The following is a 20724-nucleotide window of genomic DNA, read 5'->3' as shown; positions in this document are numbered from 1 at the left end:
AACGAGACTGAGGCAGTGGGGAGGAGGCTTCCAGGGTGCTTGGGGCGGGATTGCGGAGAGGCAACGCGTGACAGCACCATACGCGGGCCAGGTTGTGGGAATGAGAGATTGGTGCAATCTGGTTGAGCAATTTCGAGGGAGTTGAACCGGGCCAGGGTAAGGGGGCTAATAGGCCTATCGTCATGGCATGCCAGAAGTTAGTGAGGTGAGTAGGTAAGGGAACAAGCAGGGTGAGAGGCCCCGGGGCCCGGCCTGGCGCAGACGGGCTTGCCTTTGGCGCGCCGCCGGCGCACCCGCTGCGTGGCCGGGGAAAGCACATTCTACAGATGACCTGCTTTAGTTAATGAGGACGTCGTTTAGTGTAAGTCCTTAAATTGTTTTGATAAATCCCAGTTTGCAAAGGTTATAATTGTGGCAAGTGAAAAATCATTGTTGTGAAAAAGTGAGTTGTTTGTAGCCTTGTCTCTACATTTTATATAACTAAATAAAATAATTAACTGGGATGACTTTAGATCCTACAATTCAACCACATAAAAAATAAAATTATATATATTTATAACTCACAGAGGCAATAAGTGAGACATTCACTCTAGAATAAATCAGAGACCAATTTAGAAACAACTCTTATTTGTATAAAAATTTTCATATCTGAAAGACACACGTTAGTGATAGATTCCTTACCTTAGAATATCCCCAGGCGTCAGACTGGATCCCAAAGGTTTTGCTTAGCAGTACCCCTGCGCTCAGTAGGTGGCATTGTGAGGCTCTGCTTCCGTTGCTGGCGTAGTATGCGCCAAGATGACGTCACAGAGATAACGTAGGCGCCACCCATGCGCGCTGAAGTCCGTTCTTTCATTTTCTGCGCCAAAAGCGCAGATCCGGATTGAGCACGTACCTTAGTCCTTTTTCGACTACTCTTTTGAGACTTTTGTCTCCCCTTCTGTCTCCGGGTGCACGTAGGGATGCCCAGCTTTAAGTCTTGTGGGTCATGTCACCGTAACATGTCGGTAGCGGACCCCCACGACGTTATGTTATGTTAAGGAAAGTTTATATAGCGCCTATCACCACCGGTCTCGAAGCGCTTAAACAGAAGAACATAACACACTAGTGCCCATAAAACCCTCAGCTGTTCTACCGCCTAGACTGTCATAAAGGCCTTTCTGAAAAGATGGGTTTTTAGTTTCTTTCTGAAGGGTAGAAGCTGTGATTCCTCCTTCAAGGCGTACGGGAGCTCATTCCACAGTTGTGGGAGAAGTACAGACAGGGCCCTGCCTCCTTTGGTTTTTAATTTGAATCAAGGTTGAAACAGGTTGGAAGTTGTTCCAGAGCGCAAGGGTCTCCCAGGAATGTACCTCTTTAAACGTTGTTTAATGTACTCTGGGGCTTTCCCAAAAAGTGCCTTATGGGCCACACAGAGACATTTGAACTGGACTCGAAATTTCACTGGAAGCCAGTGCAGCTTCTGAAGCAGGGGGGTTGCATGCGAGTTTCTAGGCAAAGAATGGATCAGCCTAGCTGCATCATTCTGTATTACCTGCCGCTTCCTCAGCAGCTTCTGTGGCAGGCCAAGATACAAGGCATTGCCATAGTCGATTCTTTAAATAACTGTGGCAGATACGATCGATTGCAGGGTGGAGGCAGACAGGATAGGGACTAGTTTTCGTAGTTGCCTCAACACGCCGATGCAGGATCCGACGACAGCAGAAACTTGGGGAGCCATTGAGAGATCTGCGTCGATCCTTAGCCCTAGGCTTTTTACTACGGAACCAGGAGACGGGGTGGTTCCTAATTCTGGAGGCCAGTACAGATCACTCCAGGGGTCCTCTTTGTTACTGATCACCAGCACCTCCGTTTTGTCAGCATTCACTTTCAACAGATTGTTGGTCATCCAGTTGACGGTGAAGCTGAGCATGTTCCTTACGGATTCCTGGGCCTCTACTTCCACTGCGAAATGGGCCTATAGTTTTTCAAGGCTTTCGTGTCCGTTCCGGCTTTCTTTAAAAGTGGGGAGACCCTGGCTTCTTTCATCTGAGTTGGCAGATAACCTGTCTTCAGTGAGTTATTCAGTAGACTCCGCACCTGATGCTGGATGCCTGGCAGGGCCATTTAAAAAAATGTTGAGGGACATGGATCTATATTTGAAACTGACTTGATCTGTCCAACTAGGCCCTTGTCGTCGATGGGAGGGAAGCTATTCAAAGTCATGGAAGATGCCTGAGCACTCAGACTAGGCGACGTGGTTATGGCTGGTCGTGCATTAATGTCAGTGATGATGTCCTGTACCTTCCGAAGAAAGAAAGTTTGGAAGGAATCACAGTCTGGTTGATCGCGCGCAGAAATTTTCCCTTCTCGTTGTGAGTTCCCTTAGTATGGTAAAGGTCTCTCGCTGTATGTTTATTGCTTCCCTAATTCTTCCCTCATAGAAGACCGCCTTTCTTTCCAGGATGTCAGCCTTATATTTTGAGAGCAAGGTTTTAAAAATTTCAGCCTCTGTTTGTCAGTAGTGGAGTCTCCACCTTCTCTCTGCCTTACGAAGGGCTTGCTTCTTCTGTTTCAAGGAGGCATCAAACCATGGCGCTCCTTTCCCTTTAGTTCTAGTGCTCTCCAACTGCTCAGGGACAAGTTTATCCAGGGCGGCGAGAATCCAGGTCTTTAGCATCCTAGCATCATGGTCCAAATCTGTACCACACATTTTAGGGGGGGTGGAGGTGAGCAAAGTCGAGGTTAGAAGTTCAGCTTCTACCTTGTTTCAAGGTCGAATTTTCCTCCGTGACTTATTTGGGGCGTCCCTCACCGGGTCACCTGGAACCCAGCACTTTATCATAAAGTGGTCCGACCAAATGTGTGTGCCTCTAATGCCTAGAGACCAACCATGACTCCCGCTACTGTCGAGCCATGGCCCGAAGGCCCTGCGGGAGCTGCGCCAGAAGTTGTTGGTGGTCCGGCATTCCTCTCCCCACCGCTCTGTGTCTAGGGGCCATTCTGCTAGCTGGACTGGAGCTGTCGCTCCTCGGGCTCTAAATCTTCACCTTCATATTTTGGTAACCGGCGCCATAAAAAGAAGTCGTAGAAGCGCGTTCGCTCTCCGACGTTCCCCGGAGGCAGACGAGGGGGACAGGGGCTTCGCCCCTTCGGCTCCTTTGGATCCGGGAAATCCCGCGGCCCACCCGCTATACCAAAGTCCGTTGGCGACTCCCAAACAGGTGCAACCGTTTCATGCTTCCTTGGACTGCCTTTACAGGCCCCGGGCTCCCGCTGGCTCGCCTTCGGGCCCTGTGGTCCCGTGTCCAGATCCTGCTGGCCCGGCGGCTCCGCCACCGGCCCTGGTGCCACAGGATCCTGCGCCTCTGGCCTCGGTGCCGCGAGGTGTAGCGCCTCCAGCCCCGGCGCCACACTCTGCTTCGCCCCAGGCGCCGTGCTGGGTGTCGTTCCTTCCACCCCTGCCCCGGTTCCCGGACCATATTGTTCCGGCCTGGGATCCGCATTGGGATGCGGCTCTGGCCCAGCCATCACCGTTCCCGGCACAGTTTTTCCCTTCTCCCGCTCTCCCACCGGCCCCAGCTACGCCGGAACCGGACGAAGACTGGGGCGGGTCCGAGGACCCCCCTCGCTCGGCAATGTGAATCCGTGCAGGATTGATGTATCTTCGAACCCGGGGTTTGCCTCTCCTCCGCCTACCTTGGAGGAGGGTGCCTCCTACACAGTGGTGCTCCGTCTGGCGGCGGAGGCTCCATCTCGACCTCCCTATGGTGGCCCTCAAGACCAACCTCCTTACTGAGGTGCTCCAGACGGCGTCTGCGTCGTCGGAGCTGCTGCTCCCTTTCAATGAGGCCCTCATCGAAGTTCTTTTGGGCACTTGGGTGAGATTGAGACCTGCCACAGGGGCGCCGATTAATAAAAACGTCGCTAGGCGTCATCGCCCGGCGATCCCACCTTCCTGACCTCTCACCCCACGCCTGAGAGCCTGGTCATTCAAGCCTCTGCGTCGCAGAGTGCCTTTCCCTCGGCTCAGCCGGACAAGGATTCTAAGCGGCTGGACCAATTTGGCAAGAGATTGTTCTCTCAGCCAGCTTGGGGCTGCGGTCAGTTAACACCGCCTGCTTGGTGGGCCGTTAATCCCATGCTCTCTGGCCCAGGTCTTGCCTCAGTGTTGTGAGGAGGTCCAGGCTGTCCTTTCCCAAGTGATTGCAGAGGGTAAGGATGCGGCAAAGTTTGCCATCCGGTGCAGTTTGGATACCGCTGATTCATTGGACAGGATGATTTGCACGATGGTGGCGTTGCGGCGCCACACCTGGTTGCGTTCCACTGGGTTCTCACCCGATGTCCAGGGCTCGCTCATGGACATGCCCTTTGATGGTTCCCGCCTCTTTGGCGATGAGGCTAATAACGCCCTGGAGCCCTTTAAAGAATCCCGGGCTATGGCCAAGTCGTTGGGTCTTTCTACGAAGAACCCTTCCACGCCTGGTTTTCGTTCCTTTCGTGGCCAGGGTAGGGGAACTCATGCGCGCCCCTCCAACAGGCCTGAGCAGAACCAGCCTCCGCGCTGCCGTGGATTCCGCAGGGGCGGGTCTGGCAACCAGCGCTCGGGTCAGTCCACCTCCACCCCGGCTGCTGCCGCCTCTAAGCCTTCCTAATCTGAGCTTCAGGGAGCCCCCCACGCCGGTGAGTGGCAGGGTTCGCCACCACCTCCACCACTGGCACAAGATTACATCGGACAAGTAGGTGTCGAGACGAGGCAGAGACGTTACTCCGTCCAGAACGAGAACATATCCAGTTCCTGAGACGAGGAACATAATTCTATGCCCGTCCAAGCAAAGTTTTTAAAATTTGAAGAGAGATGCAGAAATATGCCATAAGAAGTTAAAATAAAGAGAAGGCACCCCATTCCGGGGCAATACAACATATGAAAATAAGGACAATCAGCATATCGGAACAGAATCTAGAAGATTTATCCCAAGAACCACGATTAGATCTACTCGGATACTCTCCCAAAGCCATGAGGGAGAAGGTGCAAGCCACCACGCTTTGAAGCGAATAACCCCAATAAACTGAAGTCCTGAGGAAGGTGCTGCAACATCTCTTGTCCTGCACCGAAACGCGTCGACGCATTTTCCAACAGAGAATCCAACTAGGCCTAGCGAACAACCGATATACAGGCATTTTTGATACTGTTGTTCAGCTCTACATATAAAAATTAGAAGCCTTTGGATCTTCTCATCAGTAGTGGCAAGGACATCTAGAGGCCACAGATAATTGAGGGGGTTTCTTTTTCTTTCGTGTCAGGTTATTGTATATCTGTTTTCATGTGTCACCATTGATTTTATAATATGTCATTTATATATCTCTCCATGTTTTTTAACTTGATTTTGACATGTGCTATGAAATATAATAATTAATTGCTGTATTTTATTCTTTTTCAAAGAAAATCTCTTTGAATCGTTTTAATTGTGTTGTTAAGTGTAAGAAATTTTTTATATGTAATGTGTTTTTGATTAAAATTAGACTGTGAACGTTCAAATTTTTGTTGTGGAAATTTATATTTAATCTTCTCAAATCTCCTCTGTATTCCCTGATTAAGTTTGGTAGTGAACCTACAGTGGTGTGAAAGGATAGTGAGCGTGTGCCCAGGGATTTCAATTTGACTTTCTACGAAGAACCCTTCCACGCCTGGTTTTCGTTCCTTTCGTGGCCAGGGTAGGGGAACTCATGCGCGCCCCTCCAACAGGCCTGAGCAGAACCAGCCTCCGCGCTGCCGTGGATTCCGCAGGGGCGGGTCTGGCAACCAGCGCTTGGGTCAGTCCACCTCCACCCCGGCTGCTGCCGCCTCTAAGCCTTCCTAATCTGAGCTTCAGGGAGCCCCCCACGCCGGTGAGTGGCAGGGTTCGCCACCACCTCCACCACTGGCACAAGATTACATCGGACAAGTGGGTGCTGCAGATAATCCGCTGCGGTTGCTCACTCCCTTTTCTGTCCTCCCCTCCAGCCATGCCACCTCGGCACCACTGCATGTCGGGGGACACGACCCTCCTGGCCAAGGGGGCCATCGAGTGCGTTCCTGACCACGAAGTAGGGAGTGGTTGTTATTCCCACTACTTTCTGGTCCCCAAGAAGGAAAAGGGGGGCTTGCGCCCCATCTTGGACCTTCAGGACTTCAATCGCTTAATCCGGAAGGAGAAGGCCAAGATGCTGATTCTGGCTCAGGTCCTAACTGGCCTGGATCCTAGGGACTGGATGGTGGCGTTGGACTTGCAGGATGCTTATTTTCATATTCCCGTCCTGCCGGTCCACCGGCGCTACCTGCGGTTCACGGAAGGCCAGGAGCATTTTCAGTTTGCTGTGCTCCCCTTCGGCCTTACCAGTGCCCCTCAGGTGTTCACGAAAGTGATGGCGGTGGTAGTAGCTCATCGGCGCAGGTTAGGGGTCTCAGTCTTCCCCTACCTCAACGACTGGCTGTTGTAGGCAGGCTCGCCCCAGGCGGTTGTCTTCCACCTCCAGACTACTGCCCACCTCCTGCATTTGCTGGGGTTCTCCATCAACGTGCCAAAGTCACACCTGAGTCCCTCTCAGATGCTCCCCTTCATTGGAGCGGTTCTGGACTCGACACTGATTCAGATTTATCCTCCCGAACAGCGTATCCGGGATATTCAGGCTCTGATTCCACTCTTTCAGCCTCTATCCCGGGTTTCGATCAGGATGACCCTCTGGCTTTTAGGCCTGATGGCATCCTGCTGGTGACACACGCCAGATGGCATATGCCGGCTCTGCAGTGGGACCTGAAGTTCCAGTGGGCACAGCATCAGGGCAACCTGTCCGATCGCTTCCAGATCTCGGAGGGGACTGCAGAACAGTTGCAGTGGTGGCTCACGAATCGCGATTGGGTCAGTGGCAGATCCCTCTCCCTCCCCCAACCGGAGCACACAATGGTGACGGATGCGTCCCTCCTGGGATGGGGAGGCCTCTTGGGAGATGCGGAGATCAGAGGTCTCTGGTCTCTGGCGGAGTCCCAGCATCACATCAACCTTCTGTAGCTTCGGGCAATCCGACTTGCACTAAAGGCATTCCTTCCCTCTGTTCTGGGAAGTGTAGTGCAGGTGTTCACGGACAACACCCCCGCCATGTGGTACTGCAACAAACAGGACGGGGTGGGGTCTTGGACCCTATGTCAGGAGGCTCTCCGCCTCTGGGCATGGCTGGAACGTCAAGGCATTACCTTGGTGGTCCAACACCTGGCAGGTTCTCTGAACGCCAGGGCATACTAATTCTGCCGCCGGCGCATGATGGATCACGAATGGCGTCTGAACTCTGACGTGGCGCAAAGTCTCTTTCGGTAGTAGGGAGAGCCTTGGTTAGATCTATTCACACCGAAGAGAACGCACAATGTCATCAGTTCTGCGTGTTGGAATTTCCAAGGCGGCACTCGCTCGGAGACTCTTTTTGACGCGAGTGGAGCTGCGGTCTGTTGTACACCTTTCCTCCTATACCACTTCTGGCCAGAGTGCTGAAGAAGATCAGACGCGACCAGGCCTAGTCATTCTTGTGGCTCCGGACTGGGCTCGAAGAGTATGGTATCCCGAGCTTCTCAATATGAACATCGATCCCCCGATCCGTCTGCCTCTTCGGGAGGATCTTATGTCGCAGCAACAGTGGACGGTCCTCTACCCGAACCGGTCTAGTCTCCACCTCCATGCGTGGAGATTGAGCGGCGACAGTTACACCTTTTGATCTTCCTTCCGAAGTCTGTGATGTCATTCTGGCTGCCAGGCGTCCTTCCACCAAGACGGTGTACGTCTGCAGGTGGAACAAGTTTGTGGCATGTTGCACAGCGAAGTCTGTGGATCCTCTTTCTGCCCCTCTTTCTGAGGTTCTTCTGTTCCTTCTCTCTTTGGCCCAGTAGGGTTCTGCGTTGGGCACTATCAAAGGTTTTTTTTCTGCCATCTCCTCCTTTCTGCGGCTTTCGGATCAGGCGTCCTTCTTTCTTGCCAAAGGTGGTCACGCCCTTTCACATCGGGCAGTCCATCACTTTTCCCACCTTCTTTCCACCTCCGCATCCTTCCAAGTGAGAGGAGAGGCTCACCGCCTGGACCCAAAACGTGCGCTAGCATTCTATCTGCAGCATACACAGCAGTTCCGGGTTGATGATCAGCTCTTTGTTGGCTACATGGCCGCCAAAAAAGGTCAGGCTGTGCACAAACGGACCATCTCCCGGTGGGTCGTTCTGTGCATCAAAGCATGTTACTCCTTGGCCAAGAAGGAGCCTCCTGTGGGGCTGCATGCGCATTCGACCAGGGCAACTGCAGCCACTACTGCCATGGGACGCGGCGTTCCCTTGCAGGACATTTGTCAGGCAGCTACCTGGGCCTTGATGCACACGTTTACCAAGCACTACTGCCTTTACAGTCCGGTCTGTAGAGAAGGCTACTTTGGCCGTTCCGTGCTCCGTGAATTTTTGGGGTAATCTCATTCGCAGACCCTCCACCGGGGTTGGTATTGCTGGGGTATCTTTTCTAAGGTAAGAAATCTATCACTAACTTGTCTCTTTCAGATGCATAAGTTACTACTTGTGTAACGATATATCTGTAAGAGACATTAGTTAGTGATAGATTCCTTACCGTCCCACCCATCCTCCCTGTTCTGCGAACTGATTACTAGGGTTCAGGTCATCCACTTTTAGGGCCCTAGTTTTATGCACCAATGGTCAGTTTCTTGCATGGCTCTGCGTTTTGGGCGAGAAAAGTTGTGTACAGAACTGACGTCAGCGTGCATGGGTTGCGCCTAAGTAGTCTCCATGACGTCATCTCGGCGCATACGACGCCAGCGACGGACGCGGAGCCGCACAACGCCACCTACTGACGTGCAGGGGTACTGCTAAGCAAAACTTTCCGGATCCAGTCTGACGCCTGGGGATATTCTAAAGTAAGGAATCTATCACTAACTCTTGTCTCTTACAGATATATCGTTACACAAGTAGTAACTTGTGCACCACAAACTTCGTTATAAAATAAGTACTTTTCACAGTTCACTTATATGCGTCTTTATGCAGCAATGCTTCCCTACGGGGAAAAAAGGCATATGATGCATACAGTTATTTACGGTTGGTTCCGAGGGTTTCCTTCGGGACTTAGTCGTAGGGAGCCAAGGTCCAAAGTACAGCCAGCAGATACTAGTTGCCTGCCCTGGGGCGTCCAGGTGCAGAGGTTCTAGACCGGTTGGTAGCTTTGCGCACTAGGCCAATGGAAAGAAGGGGGGCCACATAGAAACAGACTGCAGAGGGGGACTTGGGGGCCAAGACTGGGAGCTCCTAAAAGGGGGGGGCTCGAGGCACACGGGTCCTGGGAGCAAGAGGACACAGCTGGTTTGTCGGTACCCAGGCTGCTTGGATTCCGAGGTGAGAAGGGATGGCCATTTTGCACGTTCTGTCCTTAAGGATTTCTTGGTATAGAGGACCTGGCTTGGCAGTTCGGGCTAGAGTAGACTATACCTATTGGACTGATTTGCATATGGCTAGGTCTAATCTGAGGTGGAATGGTGGGAAAAAACATGGACTGGGATTCGACCAAGAGTAGTACTGGTGACTGAGATTAATGGAAGCATTCCATCCATCACTTTTTTGTATTCCTCAGTGGTGTCATTAGTAAAGCAGGTGTGGTGGCCCACATCCCAAAGGGGCAAGGAGCCTACTGTAGATTGCTTCCAAGCAGTTTAAAGGGCAAATATCCGCAGGCACTGTGGCATTAGAGTTTAAGGACATTTCAACAGCCACAAGGTGCAGTTATCAATGCATCAAGTGCAGTGGCATTGGAGCGCATGCACGTGTATGCTGGCTCCTGAAATGGCTTATTTTGACCTCTTATGCAGATCTGGCTGATTTGTCCTTTATGTACTTACTCACTGAGGTTAGAGTTTTGATTATTTATTGCAGTACACTTTCGGCTCATGCTGCTATGTAGCCTTATGTAGTATTAAAAGTCAAAGAAGGAATTTGGGGACAAAAAGTCTGCCCTGTTAAGTCGTTAGAGGTTGTTTCTGCATTTGAGAAAGACCACTTTACACATCCCCCCTATCTATGTACATCTGGTGTTGAAGTGCTTCTGGGATCCCCACAAGCAGACAAGATAATTCTACATTTATGATTTTAGTGAAGGTACCGATTATGCCAAAGTCACATTTCCTCGTGTGTTTAATGATTACTATGGAATTTTGATAATTCTGCATGCACTAAGACTGTTTATATTCTGTTGTAAGTGTATATTAAAATGACACATTTTCTTGAACGCCCTGCACATTTTCATAATAATCTGCCTAACCAAGAAAACTGACTCACAAATATTATCTTTCTAGGGTACCTTTCAGCAGATGTGGATCTCGAAGCAGGAATATGAAGAGGGAGGAAAGCAATGTGTTGAGAGAAAATGTCCCTAAAAAGTGATCGAAAGCACCACTACCTTCACCCAGCGCTTCTTTTTGAGACCGTGATGATCTTCTAGTTTTAGCAGACTCAGGAACACAATGAACTTTTTTGTAGGAAATGTGATTTTTGGAGAATTCAATTTACCATTGTAACATTCATATGGGCGTTACTTTGTATTGGAACCGAAAAGGGGTGCATGCCACTTCAGCCACTGCAAAGCAATAAATCTTACAATACTTTTGGAACTTTTTTTTGGTCATTGCCCACGTTTTTCTTCTATGGTGCCCGGCAACACCATATTTGATGCAGGCAATTCTTCTTGCTTTAAAGTGCCCTTAGCAAAGTGAATGGATCTTCACTTGTGTTGTTTTCTAATGTTAGCTAGAAATTGAACTGTTATTTATAAGACCCGTCCGGATTTTATTTTTAAATGTATCTACCTCAGAATGTTGAAGAGTTCTGGTTCTCAACCAGAATGACCTATCCTCTGATTCACACACATCATTGAAGTGGTGTGATAAATAGTTAAGCAACCCCCTTTGAAACAGGACAGTTGCCGTCATGTTTCTTTTTTTTTTTTTTTTACTTTTGAATACAATAATTTACCTGAAATATTTTGTCTGCCTCTTGAGTTCGTAACCTCTGAAAGAAAATATTTTGCCTCTTTGAAATTTTATTTTAAAATGTCAATATTATCACAACTCTGAGAAATGTATTGCTCAGGTTTTCCTAGGTAGCTTTGTTATGTAGAAATTGCCTGTATGCTAGTAGTTGATTGTTTTTTTCAATTTGTGGTATTGGCAGTAAAATAATTTACTTCATGTGCTAAGTTCCTGTTGCATTACTAGAATTCTAGTATCAAATGGAGACTTCTAAATGCAGATTGCTTACCTTAGAATTATACCCATGCATGAGTCTGGATCTGGAAATACTTTAGAGAGTAGTACACCTGCGTGCTGGTAGGTGGCGTTCTACTCTGTGGGGGACCTATATAGATGCCATGAGACATAATTTCCTAGTGTGAGGTATGTTTTAAGGAAGGCTGGTTTTAGGCCCTGTTTTGCCTGCCACCGGTAAATCTTGCAGATGGACATGCATCTGCTGTCTCAAGCATAACCACCAAGCCAAGACCTTCGTATATTGTCGCACCATGCACTCCAAGGCCTGAGTGAGTGGTCCCTCAAGCTCCTTGTGCTGTAAAATGAATTGTGCTGTCGGTTTGTTACAAGTATTGTTTTGGGGAGACCCACCAACTTGTAGGTTAGGCTCATTTGCCTAGTGCACCATTTGGCTAATGTTTTTTTATTTTTTTTTATAAAGACCTTTATTGTTGATATCGCCAACCGTCAGCATAAATTGACATTGCATTTCAACTGTACAGTGCACAAAACTTCGTGAAGGCCCAGTGGGCAGGTCTGTAGAGCATTATACACAGCCTGAGTGCCGGCATCCCGGAGGCCCGGCGGCGCAAGGTGATGAAGCAAATCAATATACGCCAGTCTGATCGTGCCCTGAAAGACTCCAGCTGAGCGATGAAACAGTCGGCAATCATACAATGCAAGTGTAGTAGTGCGGTCTTGCAACAACAAGAAAAGGGAAGGAAAGAAAGGGAAAAAACCAGAAAGAAACTACCCCTAAACAACCCCAAAGCCCTCCCCGTTTGCTATAGAGTACATTGATGGAGTCTCTGTAATGCTTCCTATGTGAATGATGTCGTTTGTGTCCTAAGTGTGTGCTGCACCCACCCCCCACCCGAGCTGTCCACTAGTTCATGTCGCACCCAACCCACCCTCCCCGTGTACCGTCTGCGCCCTCCCTTGTCCCACTTCCTACAGGAAAAGCTTCAGATCCCCTCCTGTGGCGGATGTCCCAGTTCTAAATCATTCTCCAACTCCTCAGCCTGAAGTTCGTCTACCTCCGACGTGTCAGTGTCGACCCCCTCCCCCTTTAGTAGGTGTTCCTTGTATAGGTCCCAGAAAGACTTCGGCCTGCTTTTGGGCGGCAGCAGCTCGCTGTACAATTCCGTTTGGGTGCAGCAATATTGGAGGTCCCTAAGCCATCTCGTTTTGGTGGGGAGTGGCCCGCGCATCCAGCACGTTGCCACGACCCTCCTGGCCAACAGCAACGCTATATCCACTATCCTGCGCAACGAAGGGGCCAGCGGTTTGGAGAAACCCAGCAGTGCGAGCGATGGGGATCTCTGCAGTGGCTTCCCCAAAATCCTGCCCAGCTCCGCAAAGACCTCCTCCCAGAAGGAGCTCACCCCCGGGCACAGCCAGGCCAAATGAAAGAAATCAGCAATTCGGGCCCGACAGCGCTCACACTCCGAGGAGCCACGTAAGCCATAGCGGTGTAGTCGCTCAGGGGTATAATATACCCTCTGCAGAAATTTAAAGTGCACTAATCGGTGCCTGCCGTTAAGAGAAACTTTACGGGTGTTGGCGCAGCAGTAGCGCCACATAGCGTCATCGATGGGGGCTTGAAGATCCGATTCCCACGCCGCCCTAGGAGCAGAGTTGGGTAATGTGTGGTGCGAGGTTCCTAGCTTGTTGACCATAGAGACCAATTTTGTAGGAGTTTTAGTCTCAATAATATATGTCAATTCAGGGACCTCCTCAGGCTCCTGTAGCGAGGGGCCCAGTATTTCTCGGCAGGCTGACCGGATCCTGTGATACTGGAACCTTTGTAGCAGCGAGGGAGCCGGGGTGATAGGGGGGAGTTGTTTTCAGGGTACCGTCCAAGAACAAGTCCTCCATATTCTGTACGCCAAGGGCTTTTAGGGCCTCCGTCATCCCTTTCTCATTGAGCGGGTCTAGCCACAGGGCCCAGGCCACCGGCATCTGTGGGGAGTACATCAAGTCACATCCCCGTTCTCTCATCAGTGCGTGCCATGCATGGTTGGTCGCCTTGAGCGAGTCCATCTGTCCGACCGCTCGGTCCGATGGAAGACAGATCGTGGCCGGCAGGGGGAGTGGGTCAGCGAACAGCCGCTCTAGGATGAGATGTGGTGTACGTGCATCTCCATGGATCCATGAGTGTAAGTGTATCGCCTGTGCCACTCGATAGTAGCGCTCCAAGTCTGGCGCCCCCAGTCCCCCCATTTCGCATGGGAGTGTCAGTGTCGCCCATTTGACTCGAGGTTGTTTCCCGCCCCAGGCGAGCCTGACTAGGACCTGAGTTAAAGAAGATTCTCGACAGTACAACCGGAATGTTAACAAAGAGGAAGAGGAACCGGGGAAGCACTATCATTTTCATGAGGGCAATCCTGCCCAACAAGGAGAGGGGGAGTCTGATCCAGACATCCACGTCATCCACCAGTTTGTTAAATGCGACCCCGTAGTTGTCTCGGATCAGGATCTCAGGATCCGTGTGTAGGCGGATACCCAGGTATCGCACCGAGTCGTCAGTCCACTGTAGGGGATATTCCATCTCGAACGGCCTCGTGACTGGGGTCAGGGGGAAAGCAATGGACTTGTCCCAGTTCACTTTGAGTCCAGAAAGCGCTCCAAATCGGACCACTTCCCTGAGTATCGAGGTCAAATTGGTTTCTGGGTCCCGGACATACAGTAAGGTGTCATCTGCATATGTCGAGATGCCAATCTTGTAGGTGGGGAAACTGACACCTTCCAGGCTATGGTATTCCCGCATGGCACATGCTAGTGGTTCCGCCACCAGCGCATACAGCAGGGGTGACAAGGGACATCCCTGTCGGGTTCCCCTACTGATGCGTATCGGGTCTGAAACCCTGTCACCCAGGCGCAGACGGGCCGAAGGGTGGTGGTAAAGTGCCCCTATCCTCTGCAAAAACGGTTCTCCCAGTCCTAATTTTCGCAACACCCTGATCATGAACGGCCATTCGACGGAGTCGAACGCCTTTTCCATATCCAGGAAAATCGCTAACGCGGGATTCTCCTGTTTAACATGCTGTATCGTACCCAGTACCGTGCGGATGTTATAAGTCAGGTTCCGGCTAGGCACGAAACCAGATTGCTCCGGTGCCACCAGGTCCGGGACCAGTAGAGCCAGCCTATTGGCCAGCACCTTTGCATACAGCTTCGCGTCTACGTTCAGCAAGCTGAGCGGTCTGTACGATCCACAGAGATCCGGAGACTTCCCCGGTTTCGGGATCGTAACCAGCAAGGCTTCCCGCATGGAGGGTGGCATCTCTCCATCTTCGCAGATGGTATCAAAGAGGGCGATCAGGTGTGGGAGCAGGAGGTCTTTAAATGCTTTGTAAAAGCCTACCGTGAGACCGTCAGAGCCTGGGGCGCTCCCCGACCGCATGCTTCCCAGTGCATCTAAAATCTCGTCTTCGTGGAAAGGGGCCATAAGAAATTCCCTGTCTGAGTTCTTGAGGAACGGCATCGAGATATAGTCCAGGTAATCGTCAATTTCCGTTTCCGCACCCCCCGCCTTGGAACAGTAGAGTTCCGTGTAATAGCGCTGGAACGTCTCCAGTATCTGGTCTTCCTCAACTACTCTGTCGCCCTCCGGGGTCTGCAGTTCTTCTATCACTAAGGGTCTCCGGGAGCCCTTGACCATACGGGCCAGCAGTGCCCCCGGCCTCTCCCCCTCCCCGTATGCTCGGGCAGTGGCGTACTTGCCCATGTAAAGGACTTCTCTGTCCGCAAGCGCGTTGTATTCTGCCAGCAGGGGCGGGAGCGCCTGTCCCGCATCGCCTCCTGAGTCCGCCAGCTGTCGCCTCTCCAGGGCCGCCAGCTTGTTTTCCAAGTCGGAGAGGTCCCTTCTAATGGAGCGCAGGACGCTGGAGTGTTTGGACATGGCCATTCCTCTAATATATACTTTGAAGGCTTCCCACACAGTGAAGAAGCTATCAACCGAATTAATATTGGTGGCGAAGTAGCGTTCTATGTCTTCCGCCATCTCCCCGCGGAAGGCGTCGTCTAGTAGCGCATAGGGCGGGAAACGCCAAGTGTAAGGCGGGATCCCCTTTCTAGCGGTGGAAAGACTGATCAGGACTGGGGAATGGTCCGATAGCGTGCGCGGTAGAACTGTACACGAGCTGATGCCGCCAAGCACTGAAGAGGAGGCTAGACAGTAGTCTATCCTAGTGTGTATGTTGTGATATGCCGAGTAATGCGTGAATCCGCCCTGCATAGGATGTTTTTCCCGCCATACGTCCACTAGGTCCAGCTTTGTCATTTCCGCTCTCATATAGACAGCAGACGGCACTGGCCTTCGAGCAGGGCCCGCGGAACGATCCCCGTCAGGGTCAAATACAAAGTTGAAGTCCCCCCCCCCCATAGCATTTTGGAGTGTGTGTGCGCCCTACAGGTGGCCGACAGGGCTGCGTAAAACTCCGGATTATCATGATTGGGACCATAAACGTTCACTAATAGCAGATCTAGTCCCCTCCCCGCACACCTAGCCACTACATATCTACCCTCTGCGTCCACATATATCGGGGTCAGTTTCAATCTCGAGGAGGGGTTAACCCAGGTAATCACGCCACGCGCGTGAGTGGTGAAGCCCGCCGCCACTATATTTCCCGCCAACCCTCTAGTCTGCAACATCTTACTATGGACAGGTAGGTGTGTTTCTTGCAGCAGGGCCACATCCACATGATGTCTGTGGAGAAAGCTCATAACCTTCCTCAGCTTGCGGTGGTCGTTTAGCCCTCGCACATTCCAGGTCAGCAGGGTTAGCATGCGTCGGGCCTGTGGGTGTTCAGACATTACAGCAGCAGACATCGCAGATCACATCGTGCCATAGTGACGCCATAGGCGGGTGGCGTGCCCCAGCCCAGAGCACCAGTACCCAAGGTGGGCAGACAGTCACTCCATTCACATGCACTCACTCCAAGCCAGATTCTCATAGCAAACCACGGACCCTTCAACTTCCGAACAATAACGAACCCCCCAAACCAGGTTCCGCAACCCGCCCCCCTGTCCCCTCCCCACCCACAGCTGACCACCCCCAACCCGGCCAGACAGAGCCCCCCACAAATCCCCATCAACTCAAGAACCTCAAAGTTGTAGGCAATCCAAGTCCCAACTCCCTGGGGAGTGTCTCGGCCAAAAGCACAGGGGCAAAGCGTGCCAAGACTGCATAGAACCACTAACTGTTTCAGAGTTTATCTCCAGTTCTGCACCTCTGCCTAGCCCCAAAGCGTTTCAATGCCTTACACTGAGTTCACCCATTTCCCCCGCACCCCCCTAACCCGTCCCCGATGACAATACTCTGAACGCCTCACCGGCACATGTAGTCTTTCCCAGCAAAAACCGAGCAGCGCGAACCGCGGAGCGGATACTCCTCCTATCTCACATCAAGTGTCCCAAAATGAATCCGATGTGCAGCACACTTCGTGGGGACGCACATTGTCCTTGTGGCATGTCCAATGGCACCCCCCGCAGGGGGGTGCAATACATACTGGGTGCACCCCCTTAGTCCTCTTCCTCCAAGGTCGACGCTGCCCCCGAATCCTCTCCGTGCTGCTGTCGGTGTTCCTTACGTTCTCTGGCCCACGTTTTCAGCGACTTCTGCAGCTCCTTAGGGTCTGTGAAGAAGTACGATTTCCCGCCAGTGTTAATCCTCAGTTTGGCCGGGTAAAGCATCGCATAGTCAAGTCCCAACTCGCGGAGCTGTTTCTTATGCGGTATGAATTGACGGCGCTCCTCTTGCACTTTGGCCGTGAAGTCGGGGTACAGCGATATGTTCATGCCTTCCATCTGGAGCTGTCCTTTTTCCCTAGCCAGCCGCAAGGCCGTGTCCCTGTCCCTGTAGTTCAGGAGCTTTGCTATGATGGGTCGGGGAGGCGCGCCAGGTTGAGGTTGAGGGCCCAAAGTACGATGCGCCCTCTCCACGATGAACATTGGGGAGAAGGCCTCCTCCCCAAGCAGCACTTTCAGCATGTTCTCCACGTAGAGCTCCATCTTACCAGTCCGAGTCGATTCCGCTACTCCCGTTATTCGAATGTTCGATCTGCGGGAGCGCGCTTCCAAGTCCTCGGCCTTGTCACGGATCACTTGGAGCAGCCTACCGAATTGCCGACGGTCTTTGTCCCACTCGGTCTGCGCCTCCTCTGCCTCCGTGAGGCGCCGCTCCGCCATATCAAGGCGCTCCGCATGCTTGTCTACTCGCTCCGCCATGCGGTCCATGCGGTACGACAAAGCGTCGATCTTGGAGCCCACCGCCTCGATGCTGTTCTGGATGCCCTTCTCCATCGCCGCCAGCAGGTCTCGAAGTTCTGCAGGTGCCGTTGTCGCCGTAGCCCCTTTAGGGGAGGCCTCCGGCGCTGGTGGCTCAGACCCCTTCGGCCTCCGGCGCTCAAACGAAAGTTTGGCCTGCGCTGCATCATTTTTCCCCATGATGACCTCCCAGTGCAAGGGGGGGCTCTGTCTCTGAGAAACCTCCTCGTCGCAGTCTAGGCAGGGCCGCGAGAGTAGTGCTCCGCTCACTCCTCCACCACTCCCGGCTGCCGCACCAGCGTTGGTGGAGCGGGTGGGCCAAAATGGCGGCTATGCCGAGGGCGTCACCTCTGGTGTGCTTCTTGTGTAGGCCTCCACAGTCTGCAGATTTTTGTGCTGACCCCACCGGGTTTGCTAACGACAGTGTCCTTTCAGTGGTAATGCCGCGGTGCGTGGGCTCCCAGGTGAACTGAGGCGTACACGCGGCCGGCGCGTCTCCCAAGCCCTCGCAGCCCGTGTTAGTCCGTCACCGTGCTCGTCCCGCTCCGTTGAGGTGTGGCTGAGAGGGGGTGTCGTTGCTTTAGCCCTGGGGTGGCGCGGTGTGGCTGGGGGGGGGCCTCCCGTGTGTCCAGGTGTCGGCGCCCCGATCCCAGCACCGCTCGCCCCGTCTCCACCAGTGTTCGGGGCCGCACGTCGGGTGACGTCGTGCGGTCTACTCCGCAGGGCAGGTCGCGGCTTCAGGCCTGGTCCGCCACTCTCTCCTTCGCAGATCTTTTCCGAGTTTTCTCCGCAGCTATCGGCCGCTCCGGTCCACTCAATCGGGTCTGGGGGTACCAGGGGTCACCAGGTACCGAACACAGCTACGCCGGCATGCAGTAGGATAGTTTATCAGGATATTTTAGGGCCTTAGGCGAGGAGCCGAAAGCTCACACGTCCGCCATCGACGCTGGCTAGCTCCGCCCCCTACCATTTGGCTAATGTTATGCCCCGCCAAAATAAAGTTGTTCTGCAGCAGCTGCTTAATAGTGCAGTCCTTTCAGCAGTTTAAGACACTGGACCATGAAGTGTTGCTGGAAAGGCTCAAACGAATGAGAGCTTGGAGCTGCTCTCCTCAGTCGTCACCTGAAACTAAATGACTTTGGGTCAATTAAACTTTCAAAGTAGGCTGACAGTTGGTCCATTCCCTCAGATGTAATCCGTTTAATACGTACACCCTTTGGCATAAGTATCTGAACTGTACCATGTGAACTTTAGAAATAACACAAACGCTCAAATTCACTTTAACTGGCTACCAGTCCTCAGAACCACACAACAATTTTCCAATTGCAAAACCTGTATGTTCTCTTGGGTGAAATAGTACATCCTCTTCATGACTGCAACCGATATCGACTATAATAAAAGCAGATTCCAAATTGCTGTCCTTAGAGCAGCTTTTGAATTTGGAGACACCTCGCTTAAGATAAGAAATCTCCTAATCCTACTTAGCACTGACCTAGCCACCATGCTTCTATTCAGTGTGGTTTTCATGCTTGTCAACACTATGAAACTCTTCTACCTCTTGAAAGGGGGAAAATAAACAGAGGCCTGGTGAAGCCATGACGGGACTAGTACAACCTCAAATTGAATGGCTCCCAAGCAGCTCACTAACAAGCTGCAAACATTACATATCCAGGCGGCTGGAATGTGTTGACCTATGAAAACTGGCCAAGCAGGACCAGCCCAAAACCTGCTTCTGCCAGACATAACGACCGAGCTTATAGATCTTTGCAGTGTACATGAAGTTTACTGAAGCCACTTCTGGGTTTAGTGTAGATCCACATCTTGCAATACCCTACCAGGAACATATGCCGAGCACCTACACACCTGATCAGCCCATTTGTTTTCAAGCAGCTGAAACAGAGGCTGGCTTTCAGATCAACACCAAGAAGCACAGTGATAGCCACTGAGGAGTACTGGAGATGTATTTCTAAGCCTTCCACCTCGCTTTGAATCAGATTGTACCAGATAATATCTCTGCATCGTATTAATTGAACTCCTTGGTAAGGAGCCACACGTTAAAAACTGTCATTTAGCATCCTTACCGCAGCATTTTAAAACTGTATGTCTGACAGTAATCGTTTTTCATCATCAGATTGTCAAACCATATCTTATATATATATATATATATTTAGTAGGCCTTCGCGGTGAACTCTGCTCCGTCCGTAGTTTTCGCACTCTGTGGAGTACGCGTAGTTCCGCCAATGTTAAGTTCGCGAGCAAGGAAAAGCCAACGCTAGACAACCTCCCAGCGCGATTACTCAACCTGGGTGGTCACGACTGCTCTCATTGAGAAACCATCTGTTCAAGTTGTATAAGCTCTGCTCAAGTAGAACATCTGCTCGAGTGGCAGAAAGAAGCAGCATCCTCTTGCGCTGTGCATGGGGCTGTTCACCCTGATTTTCCAGTGCAGGGACAAACACCCAGCACAAAAAATTATTGCAAACGGCATGACCTAAAACACTACACCGCTTACGGAACTCCGCATAGTGTGGTGGAGGCAAACTCCGCCCAGGCCTAATATATACACAATATGACATAACTCTTATGATATTGTCTGCCAGATCCAAGAGGAAATGTAGGGGTTGTATAACTGCTGGGCCAAGTTGGTACCATATGTAATAATTGTTCCAGATTGTATCTATTACAGTACATTTCAGAACTAGACAAACAGTAAATCTTTCCTCTTTCACATTTTGTTAAAGTACACAAAAACAAACCTTTGTGTACATGGACACCTCGCATAAACTGTGAGCAAGACACGTTCGACATAACACAGCGCACACATTCAGCACAGAGCCACAGATATGCCATATGGTTGGTATTGATGCTTTCACAACAGCACACAACTTTAATCGTACACACAACAGTACACTTAAGACAGAACTATACATAAATAAAAGCACATATAATCCATAGAATTGGCTAATCTCATACTCGCAACAGCAGTACCAACTACATACATCCAGTACAGCTGAAATATGCATAAAATGGCCCCATTGTCACCAAAAAGACAGTGACCCCCACCAGTCTTAAATAAAAACTTGTGCTGGGTGGTGAGCAGGTATACCACCCTAGATGTGTTTGCTAACAGCCTTCTGATCTCACCCAAACACAGTCATTGAAGATGAC

General features: G+C 51.3%; 1 protein-coding gene across 1 annotated transcript in view; it reads left to right on the top strand.

The window, feature by feature from the left end:
- Positions 1–10653, top strand: part of ACTL6A (actin like 6A) — a 134884-nt gene extending 124231 nt beyond the window's left edge. The window contains exon 14 of the mRNA XM_086944375.1: positions 10339–10653. Within this exon, the coding sequence (XP_086800501.1) occupies positions 10339–10419 (81 nt within the window). The 3' untranslated portion in view covers positions 10420–10653. The remainder of the gene's footprint in view (positions 1–10338) is intronic.
- Positions 10654–20724: the final 10071 nt, after the last annotated feature.

The sequence above is a fragment of the Lissotriton vulgaris genome, chromosome 11 (assembly GCF_964263255.1).
Source record: "Lissotriton vulgaris chromosome 11, aLisVul1.2, whole genome shotgun sequence".
Classification (NCBI taxonomy): Eukaryota; Metazoa; Chordata; class Amphibia; order Caudata; family Salamandridae; genus Lissotriton; species Lissotriton vulgaris.
Note: the sequence above shows the minus strand (reverse complement) of the source record. Positions and strands in the feature narration are given on the sequence as shown.